The 16642-nt window shown below is 44.3% G+C and overlaps 1 protein-coding gene and 1 long non-coding RNA gene across 3 annotated transcripts; one reads left to right on the top strand and one right to left on the bottom strand.

Moving 5' to 3' along the window:
• Positions 1-992: 992 nt before the first annotated feature.
• LOC120373566 (cytoglobin-1-like) lies at positions 993-5087 on the top strand. The gene is made up of 3 exons (XM_039492198.1): positions 993-1087; positions 3455-3686; positions 4835-5087. The coding sequence occupies exons 1-3, from the start codon at positions 993-995 to the stop codon at positions 4961-4963; spliced, it is 456 nt and encodes a 151-aa protein (XP_039348132.1). The 3' UTR covers positions 4964-5087.
• A 1125-nt stretch (positions 5088-6212) lies between these two features.
• LOC120373573 lies at positions 6213-10738 on the bottom strand. 2 transcript variants are annotated; one of them, XR_005585591.1, is made up of 3 exons: positions 10452-10738; positions 8939-9098; positions 6213-6565 (listed from the first exon to the last, which is right to left on the bottom strand). It is a non-coding gene; the product is annotated as an uncharacterized LOC120373573 (long non-coding RNA). The 2 variants fall into 2 exon arrangements; XR_005585595.1 differs by having other exon boundaries at positions 9943-10738.
• Positions 10739-16642: the final 5904 nt, after the last annotated feature.

Consider the following 16642-nt stretch of genomic DNA (forward strand, 5'->3'; position numbering starts at 1 on the left):
TCAATGCCTTTGCAGGTTTGCCCCCACCAGGCTCTGCTCAGCAGGCTCACTAGTAATCCCAAGTGGTGGTGGTGATGGTGATAATCCAAGTGGGAAAAAGGAAACAAAGCTAGGACAGAGTTAAAAGCCTGAGCCCTGAAGCTGAGTGTGTCCAAAGAAGGAGTTTACTGCTGGGGAGACACTGACCCTCCTGTGATGGCTCCCTAAGTTTGGGGGAAATGCTAAGCATTATGTGGGTGTAGGCCTTCTTGCAGGCCTTTTTCTCCCTGATTGCTACATTCCTATGGATAAATAAATACTTGGTTTTGAAGAAGCTGTTGGGTGTCACTGTGTTTACCTAGTGTTCATGGCTCCTGAAGGGAAATCTATAGCAGGGTCCAAACCCAACTGGACCATCTGAGGAAACATGGTTAGTAACAGGTGTGCTGTAGCCTGGAGACCCAATCTAAAGATGGGGTGAATCTCAGGATTCCACTCGGAGACCTGAAGGTGCTGGGCCTGTCACTTGGAAAAGTCGCCACAAAGATACTGAGTGAGGGGTCAAAGATATAACTTACCCTGCAACTCTGATACCCACAGCAGTGTGGGGGTGTCTTTATGAAAGAAAATGGACACGCTGCCATGGCTGAAAAGCCATTGGATAGGCCAGCCCAAACCCTATCCTTGCCCACTGAACCCCCAACCACTCTTCTCCCTCCCCTCCCTTCACAGCAAGACCTCTTCTCTGTGTACTGTGGTCCTCTGCCTTCACAGTGAGAATGCTATCCCTCCCTCTCAACATGGTAACCTCCTTTCCTGATTAGAGGTGATTAGACAGCACTAAAACCTGCAGAAATGTGACTGACTGAAATGGAAACAAAGCACCCATTCAAAAGCCCTTAAATCCCTAGGGCAGTATATAGAGAGCTCTGAAACAGAGAGCAGGAGCACAAATCACACTACCTGCAACTCCCAACCCTTCCTCTCTCATCTCACTCCACTCTGATCTCAACATGGCATTCTCTGAAGCAGAAGTGCAGAGGGCTCGTGGGGCCTGGGAGAAGATGTATGCCAATGCTGAAGACAATGGGACAACTGTCCTGGTCAGGTAAAGAAAGATCTCATTCCATTGCTGGCCAAGCGGGGGAGGAAAGGAGACTGAGAGAACTACATGCTAGGAATTTGCTCTGGTGCACTTCGCACAATTCCTTGTCTTGAAAGGTTATTAGCTATAGATACCACACCTCAGTGGGAAATAGATGAGACAAAAGAGGTTCAGAGAAGTAAAAGAGGAGTGTGGAGAAATGGGTTGGAAAAGATGAAAGAAACTAGAACTATTTCACTTGAAAAGAAGAGATATAACTGAGGTATATACAATAATGAACAGTATAAAACAGAAGGCCAGCTAGCCAGACACGCCTCTTCACTCTGTCCCATAAACAGCTAACAATGGGACAGACAAAACAGAAAGTTAACTGACTTTCCTTAGTCCACATACTAGTCTGTGATAGAACCAGGAACAGAATCTAGATCCTATGTCCCTCTAAACTCCTTTAATGAGTTGTTTACTTCTATGTCCTCAAAACTTCTCTTTCAATTCTCCTTGACTCTTTCCAATCTAGCTTTCACCTATTTCATTCCACAGAAATTGCTCTCATTACTGACCTCCTCTTACATAATGAATAGCTTTGTTTCTAGTCTCATTCTCCTTGGATCTTTTCCTCTAGAATATTAACACTTGCTTCTCTCCTTCCCAAAAATTCAAACGTCTTCTCTTCATCTTCAAAGCACCCAATAACTCAGCTGGCATTTACATCTCTGCCTTTACCCACTTGTATAACCCTGCCACGGATCTGCCCAAGTGCAACTCCTTACCGTTTCTGGTGTCTCTTTCACTCACTCCTTCCTCCTCTGACACCACTCTGAATGCCTGCATCAGCCTCAGTAAATGTACATAAAGCTCTTTCCCTCTCCATCCTAGAATATCGTAAAGTACAACTAAGGTCAGAAAAGAGATAATTTTAAAAACGGTGCTGTCTCATTCAACCGATCTGTTCCCTGTGGTATTTACTGTAAAAGATTTAGCACTTTTTATTACTGTTAGCTCTACTGAGTGGAGAATGAGCTGGATTCTATGCACTATCTGCACAATTGCTGACTAACATCTGATTGAAGACCTTTTTTTGTTTTTACCGGCGATGATGCCCAAGCCAGGAGTTCTGGCTTTAGTATCAGATCCTGGGCTACACTTAGAGGGCTGGAAGTTTTGGGAAAATAAAAAAAATCTTTACCTATAAAATGATAGTCACTGAGTCGCAAACCTAGAACCACACAATGCCATTTTTAGAGTCACTTCTCATGTATATAGCCGCACTCTGAACCTCAGCTAGTCTGTGAGGCATTTCAATTACAATGACCACCTTCCACTCCATTTCTGTATTTCATTGCTCTGTAGTGTATTAACTTGTACCCCTTTAAACCATAAGCCCTTCTGCCCAGGGAATCTTGTTTGGCACTTTCTATGGCCGGACTAAATAAATTATTAGTTTGTTCCAGCGAGGGAAATATTGCCTTCTTACATGATTTGCCAAGATGCCACTAAACTTTGGATGGGATTATAGAAAGAAGCTTCATTTCCTTCACAGGTGACTTCAGTCTAAACCATCTTTTGAGTGAATGATGCCAGTGGTACCTAACACTTAACCATCTGAAGGCAGGCAGCAAACTGCAGTCTGGGCCTTCCCCGAATAAAGAGTTGGCTAACAAAGCCTATGCTAGGGGTTCCCTCCATCTATTCATGTCTTTAAATAAGGGGAAGAGCCTACCACTTGGAGTCTCTGTTTACATCTTCTTGGGCTCTCGCAACATCCTTGGTGGGACTGAATTCCCAATTTCCAATGGATTTCAGCTTTTATTTGTTTTATAAATCATCCATTTAAGTGGGAAAACTGGACAAGGTAGGATTTTAATCCAGGTACAGAAGATGAATGTGCCTCCTGGCCTCACACTCTGGAGGCATTTTCTGTTACATACTTTTGTTAAATGATGAGTGAAACTAGCTAGGAAGAGAAGACAACAGGTAGGCTGTGAGCATTTGGTGTTAGCAAGCTTCATTGTGGTCACTAGGTTTCTGGCTGGCAGAATTTTGAGAAAGTTTTAAAGTTAAATTAACAAGAAAAAATCCTGGAGGTGGCTGAGCAGAGGTAATGGCAGATTACTACAGGATAGTTGTCTGGAGTTAGCAGGGATCTGCTTTTGACTTGCTAGGAAAGAAGGCCAGAGAAAGCCAGAGCTGACACAGAAAAGAGAACAAGCGATGATTATAGTTAGGGAGAGAACTCAAGGAAGTACACGAGACAAGGTCTTCAACATGAAGCTACACCAGTGTCAATGTCTCAGTGCTCAGCTCATTAGGGAAAAAAAAGTCTCTCAACTGTCTTGTATTCCTCTCCCATTTCTTCTCCAACCCCTGCAGAATGTTTACAGAACACCCAGACACCAAGTCCTACTTCACCCACTTTAAAGGGATGGGCACAGCCGAAGAGATGGAACAGTCAGATCAGGTCAGGAGTCATGGCAAGAGGGTCCTCACGACCATCAATGACTTGGTCCAACACCTCGACAGCACTGATGCTTTTCTTGGGATAGTGAACCCACTGGGCAAGAAACATGCAATGCAGCTCAAGGTTGACCCCAAGAACTTTAGGGTGAGTCAGCAGACTTCTCCTCTCAAATGTATCAACATGTAATGGGATGCACATCTTTTCTGTGAGACAGAACAGGTGTCAATCAGCTTCGATGATGCTTATGCATTTGGGGCTGCAGAAAGGTCATAATTAGAACTGACAAATGTGCTGCCAGTAGTGTCCATTCCCCATCCCTACATCCCCTTGCATCACATTACCCAGGCTTGTGATATAGTACTATATAGAAAGTACATAGAACTTTTAACCTTCAAAGCATTCTGGTAGCATTAATTAAATCTCAAGACTTGCCTAGGAAGTAGGTTAGTATTGTAATAACATTACATATATATTTAAGAAGAGATAAAGACCCTCATTGTTTCAGAGCATAAGACACCTAGTAAATGAGAAGGATTAGGAGAAAGCTTGCCTTATGGGCAGGCTAATCCATAATTGTTCAGTACATGGTTTCTTGCACCTTATGCTGAAACATCAAGGACCGTGTCTACACTAGAGAGCTTACAGTGGCACAGCTGTACCGATGCAGCTGTGCCGCTGCAAGATCGCTTATCTAGCCACTCTATGCTGATGGGAGAGAGCTCTCCTGTGAGCATAATAAAACCACCTCCACAAGCAGCGATAGCTATATGAGAGGGAGAAGTTCTCTTGATATAGCGCTGTCCACACTGGTGCGTCTCTTGGTCTAACATATGTTGCTCAGAGGTGTGTTTTTTCACACCCCTGAGCGATATAAATTATACCGACCAAAGTGGTAGTGTAGACATGGCCTAATACTGGTCACAGACAGGATAATGGACTAGATGGCCTGCTGATTTATCTTATATGGCAATTCATATGCTCTTAGGACTACATATACAAGTGTGGCCAAAATCAATCCATCAGATATGGGATAGATTTACACAAACAGTGGTAATGGTGTAGAGTGGGTTTTCCACCACAGCTCATTTTCATTACCCATTTCCAGTTCTGAATGCCACACATTGCAAAGCAGTTTCTGTGTCCCTTTCCCTTCTCCAAAAAGAATCAGGCAACTTTTTCTTATTAGGAGGAACCCAATTGACAAACAGCAATTCTTATTCACAGATAGAATGGAGGGAGTTCACACAGTCTGCTTCTTTCCCTCCCTCCCTCCCACCCCCCTTCTCCTTTAGATAATCTGTGACATTATCTTGCAACTGATGGAGGAGAAATATGGTGGAGACTGCAAGGCTTCTTTTGAGAAGGTGACCAACGAAATCTGCACTCGCCTGAACAATGCCTACAAAGAAGCTGGCTGGTGAGGAAGTGCCATCTCTGGGCTCCTAAAACATCTCACCAGCACCAAGACCCAGCACTGAATCACTGACTTTGAACTTCCAGCCACAATTGAAAGTGAAGAAAAAAGAGGAAAAGCTAACAACATGAATATAGGAACGTAAATACATATAGGAAAATAAAAACATATATATCAAAGGCAACCAACAAATCTTAATGCACTTTGCACCTAGAGATGCCCCAGTTTGATTCTCCTGTCAATATGTATGTAAATTAGCAATAATCTTGAAAGCCCATGTAATACATTTTAAGGTAGATACTTCTGGGTGGAAGACTCATCACTTCACCTGCTACTAGAATAGAAAGGAACCAACCTCCCTATCACCTCCCATCTTTCCATCCCTTGAGTGATGGAGCAGCATTCCCTTTCAGAGCATCTCATCCTCTGGTCAGCAACCTGAAGGGGTCATTTTTGGAGTGACGTGAGAGGTGCTTCTTTCTCCAGTTGCCCTGTTTGTGAAATACTGAGTGGAAGGCTCCAGGTGTGAGAGCAATTAACTACCGAGAAACCATGAGGGAAGTCACCAGATTGGCATGTGCAAGGATGGTGAGATTTCCAGAAGTATGGGGTGATAGTCATCATCAGGCCAAACAAGGCCACCCACCCCTTCACTGGGGTAAACGAAGGTCAGACCTCAAATGAAATACAGGCCTTAGCAGCAGAGTTTAACACTTAATCTGTCCACTAGAGAGCAGTGGTATCACACATACTAGCCTGTATACTATGTAAACAGTGCCTTAAAATTAATCCAGTGGAGAGAGTCTTTCTTTTGTCAGCTGAGTGAGGCCTGGCAGGTTTGACATTGGTGTAAATCCCCCCATAGTCCTTCCCCTATTCCTTGTCGGCGTTCCTGTTCCATCACGGTGCCTCAACCTCTCTTCAGCAGTAAATGAACCAGTGTCTGCTTGATTGTTTTTCCTTGTACTTAAAGGAAGTGGTGAAATCATTAGTTACTATATTTAACAGCATGTGTCCTTCTGCTTAAGTGTAACTGCAGATATTGCCTGATTGTAATAAACAGAATTAAAGAAAGCGAATGTCTCCCCTCACTTATAAAACCAGAGCGGAATATTTCATAACACAGAGACCCTGTCAAGGGAGTGTGTAGTCAGCTGTGGAGCCTAGTTATAAATGCACTATTACTAGTAGTTGTGTGGCATTTATATTAACACATCTGGGATGCAATTCCCAGGCACCTAACAAATCTACAGTGCTTGGACTCCTAAAGTGGTGGAAGGGGAGTTTCTATCTTGTCCAGGGGCACAACCATGAGATAAAAACAAACGTTTAAAACAAAACAAAACTAGAACTTGACGTTTCTCCCACATTCCACTGTTTAATTCACAGATCACAGCCCTCAGCAGTAGACTCTGAACTCCCAACATCCAGAAGCTAAACTGCTCCTGGAGAATGAGGACTGACTAGATTGTCTTTGCTTCAGTGCCCTGCCCACGGAATCCATGTATATTCTCGGCACTCAGACACCTGAAGTGAGTTACTCAGGAGGCAGGAGAGGGGAGTAATGTTGTTGTTTTTTCAGAGATCAGGATCATTCCAGTTCTCACACCTAGCATGAACACACTTGATTATTTATGCTTCAGATCAAAATGGAAGGGAGTAGGATTTTAAGATAACTCCAGGAAGGGGAACCAAAGGAAGTAACCAAGCTTTAGGGCACCTGGAAACTGGAAGAACTTGGTGACAGGATGCTGCAGCTGGGCAGGCTTCAGGGAGTGAAGCTAGGGGCCGGGAAGGGTAGGAGATAGATTAGGATGCTTGTCTGTGTGTAGAAAGCAAGAAAGAACATCAGGCATTTTTGTGGGGGTCAGATTACAAGCAAGTATGCTCCACTGCAGTTTTAAGTGTTAAAGGGAAGGAGCAAAACTTGTGAAAACTATTTATGGTCCCAAATGCATCACAGAGCTTACACACAGAGCCAAGTTAAACATGTTGGAACATTATAAATAAATTCCTCCTTTATTTACCTGCTACAGCCTAAGTGAAGGGTTCTATTTTCTCCAGGGCAAAATAAGATATACAGTCCCTGATACACCTGACGTAGACAGAAAGACAGATACGGATGCACAGAAGGGACTGGTACTTGAAAATGGTGATTTGGGTTTTGAGGTTCTTGTCATCTCACCTGCTGCTGCATTGGGAAGGGAGCAGAAGAAGAGTGTACAAAGAACCCTGAAGTCAAGCCCTGGCAGGGACGTAAAGCAGGAACTCATTTTCAACTCCTTTGTTTAAAAATGTTAATAGGTTTTGTGGTGGAAAATTGACCTTGCCCTGATGGTCTAGGCTTTTACTTGCTTGGTCTAGGCCTGCCTTGTAGCTAGCAGGCCCAAAACCTGAGCTAAGCTAAGTATTGTGCTCCCTGACAGTGGCGGTCAAAGGTTTGGGGGGTGGGAGGGCAGAGGGAGGGTTGTGGAAAGCCCTGGAAATAAGGACAATTTGCAATATGTGTCTACTGCTTATGGCATATAATAACCGCTTGTGAGAAGCAATTGTCTGAAATGGATTTTTAGATGTCCTCCCCTATTCCAATTGTGTAAGTAATTCCCCATAAAAGGCAAGGGTATAACCACGGTGGAAAGTACCGAAAAAGACCCTAACTCAAATTGCACCCATATCAGGTGAGGTTGTGAAAGAACACTGGAAAGTACCAAGCGACCCTAACTCTCTAATTCCTAATAAGGTCACTATTACCCAAGTATGTGTGACTTAATTCCTAATATGGACATCATTACTTAACTGTGTGTAATTTGTTTGCGGTTTTAAGCTTTAAAAGCTTCTGTATGCTTCACTTCGGGGGAGCAGTTCCAAATAGCTGCTGCCCCCAATGTGTGGTATGTTATCAATAAATGGGCCTCAGGCTGAGTCTCTGAACTAAAAATGATGTGTGGGTGAATTTTTCCACAACAGTTTGTAATTTAAGATTTATGTATGTGATGTGAATGATTTGAGACCGTAAAAACAGTGTAAGGCCTGCAGTTCATTTTTAAAAGGGTTACAGGGCCAAAGGATGGTGTTGTCGTCAAGGTGCTGGACTGGGACATTGGAGATCTGGTTTCAATTCTCTGCGCTGTCTTTCTTAACCTCAGTTCTCTATCTGTAAAATGAGGATACTACTACTTCCCAACATATCCCAGTGTTTGGGAGGCAAGGCATATAAAGTTATAGTTATCTAGGTGAACTAATATCAATATACACACTTACAAATACCGTAATTACTGTGAAGAAAAGATTACAGGAAAAACCTCACAGCGAAAGATGGCAGGGAGAGAACTTTATTTTCCGTGGAACTATTCCACAGCATGAGCAAAGCCTTCATGTCTAGCTGCATGGCTTTCATATGACCCATGGCAGGAACACCTTTGGTGAAAGATTGCCAAGCTGTTTAATATTATGGCTAGCACTACTTGTTTTTGTGTCTGTAGTAAAATGTTATACCAGCTTTGTGTCACATAATTGAGTTTGCATTTGATAAACTTCTCTTCCCCAACCCATGGCCACAATGGGGAAAATAGAGCAGACCATGAAAACTATAGGGGAAACTGGAAGAAGACTCAGAGAACTCTCAATAAAGGAAAATCCTCACTTTACTCTAAAACAAAATGTTTTTGCCAATAATATTTCTCTTCTTTTCAGGTAATATGTAGAGGGACCCAGGAAGTAGAATTCATGTTTAGACTTTTAGAGGTAAGTAGGTTATTTGCACTTTCCAAGATCTCAAAAATGATCACCTAAGCATTGTACAAACAGCCTATACTCTCAAATGATCAGTCTCTCCAGTGAATTCTGACCTTTCAGTGCTTTTCCTTTGGGCTTAGAGGGTGGGTTGGGGTGAGGAGCAAAGAAAGATAAACAGTTACAAGCAGGATGAAGCAAATGTAATTGGAAACTATCTGACCCTTATCATGGCCAAACAGTAACTTACCAGATGAGAGTTGCATTGGTAAAGCATTGCCACAGGAAGGTGAAAATTCCAAAGCACCCCATCATCAGCAGGTGTGTTTCCACAAGCAGTGAGTGAGGCATAACAAGAGGATGCAGTGGGGTCTATGTCCATGGTGTTCCCAATTCTCACCTGTTTCTTCCTACAACACCGAAAAAAAATTGAAAAATTACTTATGCAGCAAGGAGCCAATATATAAGAAAGGTTAATTGCTACTACATCTCTAAGTGAGGATTACTTAGATCTTTACCACACCTGTCATCTGGAAGGATCCCAAGTATTTCACACTACACAGGAATCATTTCGTCTCGCTACTGACATGCAACCAACCTTGGGATGAAACGTCAAAAGTCTAAAGGTGCACAGCAATGCTACAGAACAGTTTTGGACAAGAGGCGAAATATACCGGAACCATTTGAAACTGAAGTGAATTTCACACAGGTGAAGTAATTACCCAACACATTTATACACCTGGGTTTAATATTTTCCTCATAAAGACCCTGAGTATCCCCTCTGCCACCTGGAAATGTTATCTCAAAGGGGAGTCAAGATAATTCTGAATGTGTAAAGTGGTGTAGGTATCGGAATACAAACAAGCCCCTTTTTCTCAAAAGAGCAGATTTGCCCTTTGCTTTATCTGTCACAGGTGGATGGGTGCAGATCTCCTCCCCACTCCCCTTGTGTGGTGCACAATAAATATAACTGACAAGAGATAAGGTTCAAAACAAACAGGTAAATGTAAGGGATAGAATTACACAGATAGGGAAGGGGTAAATGTAAATGACTAATAGCTATATAACAAACAAACCCAGTGACACAGCAGCTCTTCCCTGCGAGCATGAAGCTCAGGCCCAAGAATGAAACTAAACCCACCCTGGCATTTAAGAAATATGATCCTCAACTTAGAAACCCTAATTGCTTTGCTGCTCCTAATTGCTTTTTCACTCAATTCCCAGCACTTCGGTGGCAGTGGTAAAGTCCAGGACCTTTACTCTATAGGCAATTTAAACCCTTGGAGAAGGAACACTGGAGATTCTTTCGATGGATGTCAGGACAGAAGAAGCGGACCAGGAACCCTCTGGATGGTGACATTCTCCAGGTGCAGGACAGGTAAGATGGTAATGTGTCTTCTTTTCTCTTCAGTCCGGGAACGAATGGTGTTCTTCGCTGATGCACGAGTGCCACGAAGACCCAAAACCGCACACACACAGTCGCTATGATGGACTGCCCCATCAGCCTGTGATCACAGTTCTTTTATAGAATCTATGGTGGGAAAACATGGTATGATCTCTAGAAAGGCGGGAAACAGTCTGAGGTGATGGAACCTTGGGGATTGCCCAGTGGTGGGGAAAACCTGTTCAGTCCAGTTTCATCCAGACCAGGCTGACAGTGTACAGAAGATCACAAGATGGAGTCACAAGATGACAGTTTTCAGACTCCATCTTGGATTGCCACAGTGTCCTTAAAATCACTGATCATTAGGTCTGATACTCACACAATAAACCATGTGTAATGAACCAGAGAACGATACAACAGCCCATACCCAACAGAAAGAACACCCTGTAATTATAAATTTAATGAAAACATACTGAGAAGAGCCTAGGAGCTAGTGAGAAGGATTAATAAGGATGTACTATGAGCTGTAGAAAGTTCTAGAAGAGCATGGAACTGGTCCGAGTGGCAGTTAGTGAAATCACAAAGCATTTGGGGAAGCATCTATAGCAGGGGTTCCGTAGGCCATCTGTGGCCTGAGAACTTCCCCACTGCGGCCCGTGGAGGAGAGACCCATGCAGCCACACTGCCGGCTCTGTCTGCTGCAGGCGCTGTCCTCCGCAGCTCCCATTGGCTGGGGGAGAGGGACAGAGATACCATCACTAGTCACCAGACAGAGTCAGCCATGGAGGCAGCATCACTTTTTTCCACAATGAATATAAACAAGTCAAAATACTGAACACAATTATCTGGTGCACACTTTGCTGCAATCCTGAAGGTTTCAACTGCTCAGTCACTGAGGCCAAACATCAACAAACTGACAGAACTGAAGATTTGCCAGGTGTCTGGCAAACACTAAAAACTCTCTGTCAGGTGAAGAATTGTATAAGGTTGTATGACATTGTAGCAGGGTGGACCCCTGCTCCTGCCCTGAAGGGGTTAAAAACAGCCCTGGGAAGGGGCTGTGGCTGGAGAAAGCAGCTTTTAGGCTAAACTGATTGGGGAAGTGGCTGCAGCTGGGGCCACGTCCCAAACTGAGCAACAGGCCTTATAAGGCGGCCAGGGATGCCAGAAGCCAGTCAGTCTTTCTCTAGCTATAGAGGGAGCTGGGCATAAGGTACCTGAGTGAAGCAGGGCTGGGGAAAGGCAGAGGAGCTGGGGAGCTCCAGCCTGGAAAGCCCCAGGCTGTGGCCTAGCATTGGGCTAATAGGTACTGGGGGTTGCAGAGGGCAGCCCAGGGGTAGGCTAAGGCAGCAGGTCTAACCCTCCTTGCAAGAGATGAGTAGGCTGATACTGCAGTCTGCCCCAGGGCATGGGGCTAGACAATGACTGGCAGCAGGGCCGGCTCCAGACCCCAGCGCGCCAAGCGCGCGCTTGGGGCGGTGTGCCATGGGAGGGCGGCAGGGGGCTCCAGTGGACCTCCCGCAGGCATGGGGGCATCCTACGGGAGGTCCACCGGAGCCGTGGGACCAGCGGACCCTCCGCAAGCACGTCTGCAGGAGGTCCACCAGAGCTGCGGGACCGATGACCGCCAGAGCGCCCCCCGCGGCGCGCCGCCCTGCTTGGGGCAGCGCAATTCCTAGAACTGCCCCTGGCTGGCAGTAGCCATATACTGAGGCAAGGTGGGGATAGAGGGTGGGGGTTCCCTGGGGAGGGGAGACCCTGAGAGAAAGGGGTTACTGCCGGGGGCAGCTCCCCATGTAAAATGGCACTGAGTCCAGGGAGGGACACAGGGGCCAGAGGACAGGCAGATCACCAGCCTGCAGAGGGTGCTCCAGAGCTGAATCGAGCTAATTCCTGGAAGTCACCCGCAGGAGGCGCCGCATGGGTGAGTCTGGCTTGTCTACAGACATTATTATTATTTCTAAGAAATTCAAAATAAAAAGTACAATATAAACATTCTTTTCTGAACATCATCTTCAGTGACATTATTGGCCTGCTGAGAGGATTTGAGGACTGGCACTGGCCCTAAGGTAAATTGAGTTTGAGACCCTTGATTTATAAGAATGAGAGCTGGTCAGAGAGAAACTTGCTGTCAGGTGTGAAGACAGAAGTAATGAATCTGTACTAGCCCCTGGTAAACAAGTGAGAACTGATGCAGCAACCAAGCGCTAGTGAAATGCCACACCAGAAAATGATGTTTAGAAAGTCCAAGGAAGTATATGCCAGAACCATGCTGCCAGCAGAGAAAAGAAAACCAACCACCCCCAGTTATTTAGTTCCAATCCCTGTCTTTTTGTCCCCATTTACCTACCAAGTTTGATAAATCTTTAATTACCACACCTTTAAAAAAAATTGTCATGAAAATAGATAGTGACTGCCAGTTTGTTCAATTGGAGAATGCAGGTTTGTAGTCCACAAGTCAATTTCATTTGAACAGCCGTGCTGAAGCCCAGCAAACAGTCCCAGTTTAATGGTTTTATTTTGTTGTGTTGACCTCAATATTCTGAGCATTGGGTATCACTCTGTATCCCCTTGTGAGGCAGCAGAAGCCAATCAGGATCCTTTTAATGGTTGCCAGGGGTGAGCAAGCCACCAGCCTTGGACATCAAGCCCAATGTCACACTAAGCTGGCCAGCAGGAGCTATTCAGATAAGCAGCTTGTACTGTTTCTTCCCCCTAAAAATCACCTGTCTAAGGCAGCTTGGTTCCATTACATCTTGTAGTGAAGGGAGGGAGGACAGTTATTTTAGGGTGCATCTGTGCAGTCTCCCTACCGGCTAGAGTTTAGGTGATTCCAGCTCTGAAGGAGAAGAAGAATGTCCTTGTAGTTAAAGCACTGATAATCAGATTTAGGTTGTACTCCTGTCTCTACCACAATTTTCCTGTTAGTCTGGGAGCATGTGTAATTCCATGGGCAAGTGAATGATAGGAAGGGAAGGGAGATGTTATTTGATTCATAAAAATCTACAGAATCAAGCAACGGTGTCACAGTCCTCTGCGGCGTGGTGGTAATTGAATCTTTGGAAACTACCACCACGGAGGACCTGATAAAATACAACACTCAGTGGTGTCACCAGTTCCCTTCTATGCACTTAGTTCAGATGAAGCCCTAGAGCATGAAAACAGAGCAATGAAAGTCATCGGGGAGTATCACAGCATCCAAATACTCTTTCCCAATTTTTCCTGACAACCCCAGAACACCATCAAATTTCCGAAAGAACATTGAGCATGGCTGGGATGACATCCCCAGAAGTAACCAAGCACCATCTAAACTCATTAGGTACTGTTAAATGCCAAGAAGGGGCAATTTTAAAGCTACAGGATGAGCTTGCTCGCACTGGCAACCCAGTCACATATAAGGGACCAAAGCTCATTAATATGACAAAAGCAGTCTTTAGTGAAGATGTCAATTGAATGGATACTTTGGGTCATGACTTGTATGAAGCCTTCACAGCCCAAATAATTGTCCTAGGCTCTGTCAATCTATGGGCTCAAATCAAGAACACACTCAAACTATGTGTGATGTGTCATTCCATATTCTTTATGAAAATATGCTTCTGATATGAATATGACATAACTGAGATACACTTTATGAAAGATGGCTCATGTGAGATATCATTGGAAAGGTTATGATTTACTGAATGTGATTATACAATGTGTATGCCTGTATCATTTCTGTATCTGAAGTTAGGAATATCGACTATGTAGCTGTATTTCAACTATGCTACTTTGAGTGATGCCCACTGCTAACACTTCAAGTACAACAATGGAAAAGCCAGACAGGGCAGATGGCCCTCAGCGAGGACAATAGTCTGTGAAAAGCTTGGCCTTCCTGTGTGTGCTCCATACTGCCCCTGACTCATGGACACTGTAATCCTACAGAGTCAGGTGGTCTTGTCACCTGACACTAAAACATTACCTGGGACTTCTTGTAACTTTCCACTGTAAGGGAAGGGGGGGTCAAAGTAGGAAATAAAGGACTCGTGCCTTAGACAAATCCTATTTAAGGGTGGGGAGTGAGGTAATCCTGGTCATCAGTTCTCCCCTGCTACCCCACCCAAGGTGACTGCTGGAAACAACTAAGACTGAACAGGGGGAAAGAACTGGGCCCTGGCTGGAAGGGTGTCTGGCCTGTGAAGAAGATTATTAGAACCATATTTAGGGTGAGAACTCACATGTAACCAGTTCCTTTGGTGTATTAAGCTTAGTTTGCATGCTCTGTTTTATTTTCTTAGTAATCTGCCTTGTTCTGTCTGCTACCTCCTAAACTACTTAAAATACACCTGTAATAGTTAATAAATGTATTTCTGGTTTATAATACAACCCAGTTTATGTGATTTCGAATGGCGGGGGGTTGAGAAATTGTGCATACCGTCTTCCACATTGAGGGAAGAGGACATCTGAGTGCTGGAGCAAGTCCCTTAAACTGAGTCTTCCTAGAGCTGACCTGTAGGGGGTGGGTGGGTGGGTGTGGGTGTGTGTGTGTGTGTCAGCAAGACAGGTTAAAGGGGCCCATGCTGGCAGAACAGGTAGACTCAGTGGTATCTCAGCAAATCAGGTGATGTCCCAAGGGGTCCAACCCGTCACACTGTGCTCAAATGGAAAGAAAGTCAGAGTGAAGGTGGCAGGGACTATCACAGAGAAAAAGCACACACAGGTCACTGCTCATTTCCTGGTCATGTCCAGATCTTGGTGTGATGTTGATCTATGTGATATTTTGAGAAAGTATGAGTCCTCTGTGGTATCATGATTTATGTTCATATGTGATGGAACAATGCATATGTGCCAAGCGAAAAGCAAGATAATGCACATCTTGTATGGTCTTCCTGAGACAGGACCGATTGACAATGTGATCGATACCTTTTGCCAGAAGGGGCCTTTCAACATAGCAATCACAGATGGTATGGCTGGGGCGCCAGCTCTTGACAAACAAGAAACTGTTAAACACCTGCCAAGATTTGGCTGAACACTTCATTATGAGGCTACAGAGAAAATAATGGATCTGTGATGAAGTCCACCTCGTGTTTGAAATGTATGCAGAGGAAACCATTACAATATTATCAGAAAGAAGAGACTCCATGATATTGTAGCTGTCCAATACTAAATCATTGACTCCACAAATATCTCCAAAATCTCAATGAAGAAGCGACTGTCTCATAGGCACACAAAGGACAAATTAAATGCATACTTTGTAGGAAAAATGCTCCAGCATGTAAAGAATTGCTCAAAGAATTTCATAGTCACATGGCAAATGAAGCTGCTGTCTCACACTGTTCAGTGGAATTTCTTTGTAGTCACGAGGAGGCTGACAAACTATCTTGCATGCCATAAATGTCACGGGGAGACTATTATACTCAATTTTTTTGTGCTAGATGCAAATGTTCTAGTGCTTTCTGTGAGATGCTACCCAAGACTTCCACCAGATTCTGGTTTTGTGCCTGCTGGGGAACAGAATTACCGTACATCCATCAGAGATGTGTTTCTATCAGTCAGGCCATTAAAAGCCACTCCACTGCCAGGTTTCCATACCCTTTCAAAATGTGATACTACTGGAAGGTTGGCTAGAAAGACCAAGTTTTCTTACTGGAAGGCATTTGATTCAGCCTCCAAGGATTCTCTCCTTACTGGTAAGGAGCTTGGAATGGCTGAGATACTGACTGATGAAGTCATAAATGCACTGGATGCATTCATATGCCAAGTTTACCATCCCAAACTACCCTCTCCTATTGGGCATGGATGGGCCTTGGAAGATGATCACACTAGTTGTGTGTGGGGAAAAACCATGTGATCCTGAATCAATCCTTTGAGTGTCCTGTTAAAATCTTGAACTTTCTTTTAAAGAGGTAAGACTTCAGTTGCTTAACAGCCCACACTATGGCATAGCACTCTTTTTCTATGACAGAGTAATTCTGTTCAGTGGGGGACAGCTTTTTACTTAAGACAACAATGGGCTGCTTCTTGTCGTCCTCCCCTGCTTGCAGCAATACAGCACGCAAGCCAGCGTCCGATGCATCAGTACATAGTGCAAATTAGACAATAGAATGGGGACTTCGAAGCAAATTAGCAAGGTCTTGCTCAGACAGTGCACAAAAATATGTCACTGATTTGCTATCTAGCTGGCTTTGAACCCTTCTAAAGTGAATGAGAATGTTATGCCCTTGAGCTGCTATATCCTCATCAAACCAATGAGACAGCTGATCCATCTTTACTTCTGTATTACTTATTTAAAAAGACCAGCCCTGGGCTAAAATGTAAGAGACCGTTTTCCTGTAACAATAGCTATCTAAATGGGGATACTAGGCCAAGATACTTATTTCAGTGATCGATTACTCTCGTCTATTTCAGAGACTTGAGATTAATTCTCCACTGTGCCCAAATGGAAAGATCCCCTAAGGACCTTAAGCCAGCTGAGAATTGGGTATATCAGAGCCTAACTCTGCCTCCTCCCATTCCCTCACATACTCTGTCTCCTCCTTGCCTTCAAGAAGCCTTTGCTTTCCCTTATGCCACGCAGTGGGTTCCAGCACAGTA

Source organism: Mauremys reevesii, linkage group 1 (genome assembly GCF_016161935.1).
Source record: "Mauremys reevesii isolate NIE-2019 linkage group 1, ASM1616193v1, whole genome shotgun sequence".
NCBI lineage: Eukaryota > Metazoa > Chordata > Testudines > Geoemydidae > Mauremys > Mauremys reevesii.

Excerpts from the sequence above, each read along its gene's own strand:
- LOC120373566 (XM_039492198.1), top strand. The coding sequence starts at position 993 with ATGGCATTCTCTGAAGCAGAAGTGCAGAGGGCTCGTGGGGCCTGGGAG. Across the intron at positions 1,088-3,454 it reads GGGACAACTGTCCTGGTCAG|AATGTTTACAGAACACCCAG; the intron begins GTAAAGAAAGAT and ends CAACCCCTGCAG. Across the intron at positions 3,687-4,834 it reads TTGACCCCAAGAACTTTAGG|ATAATCTGTGACATTATCTT; the intron begins GTGAGTCAGCAG and ends CTTCTCCTTTAG.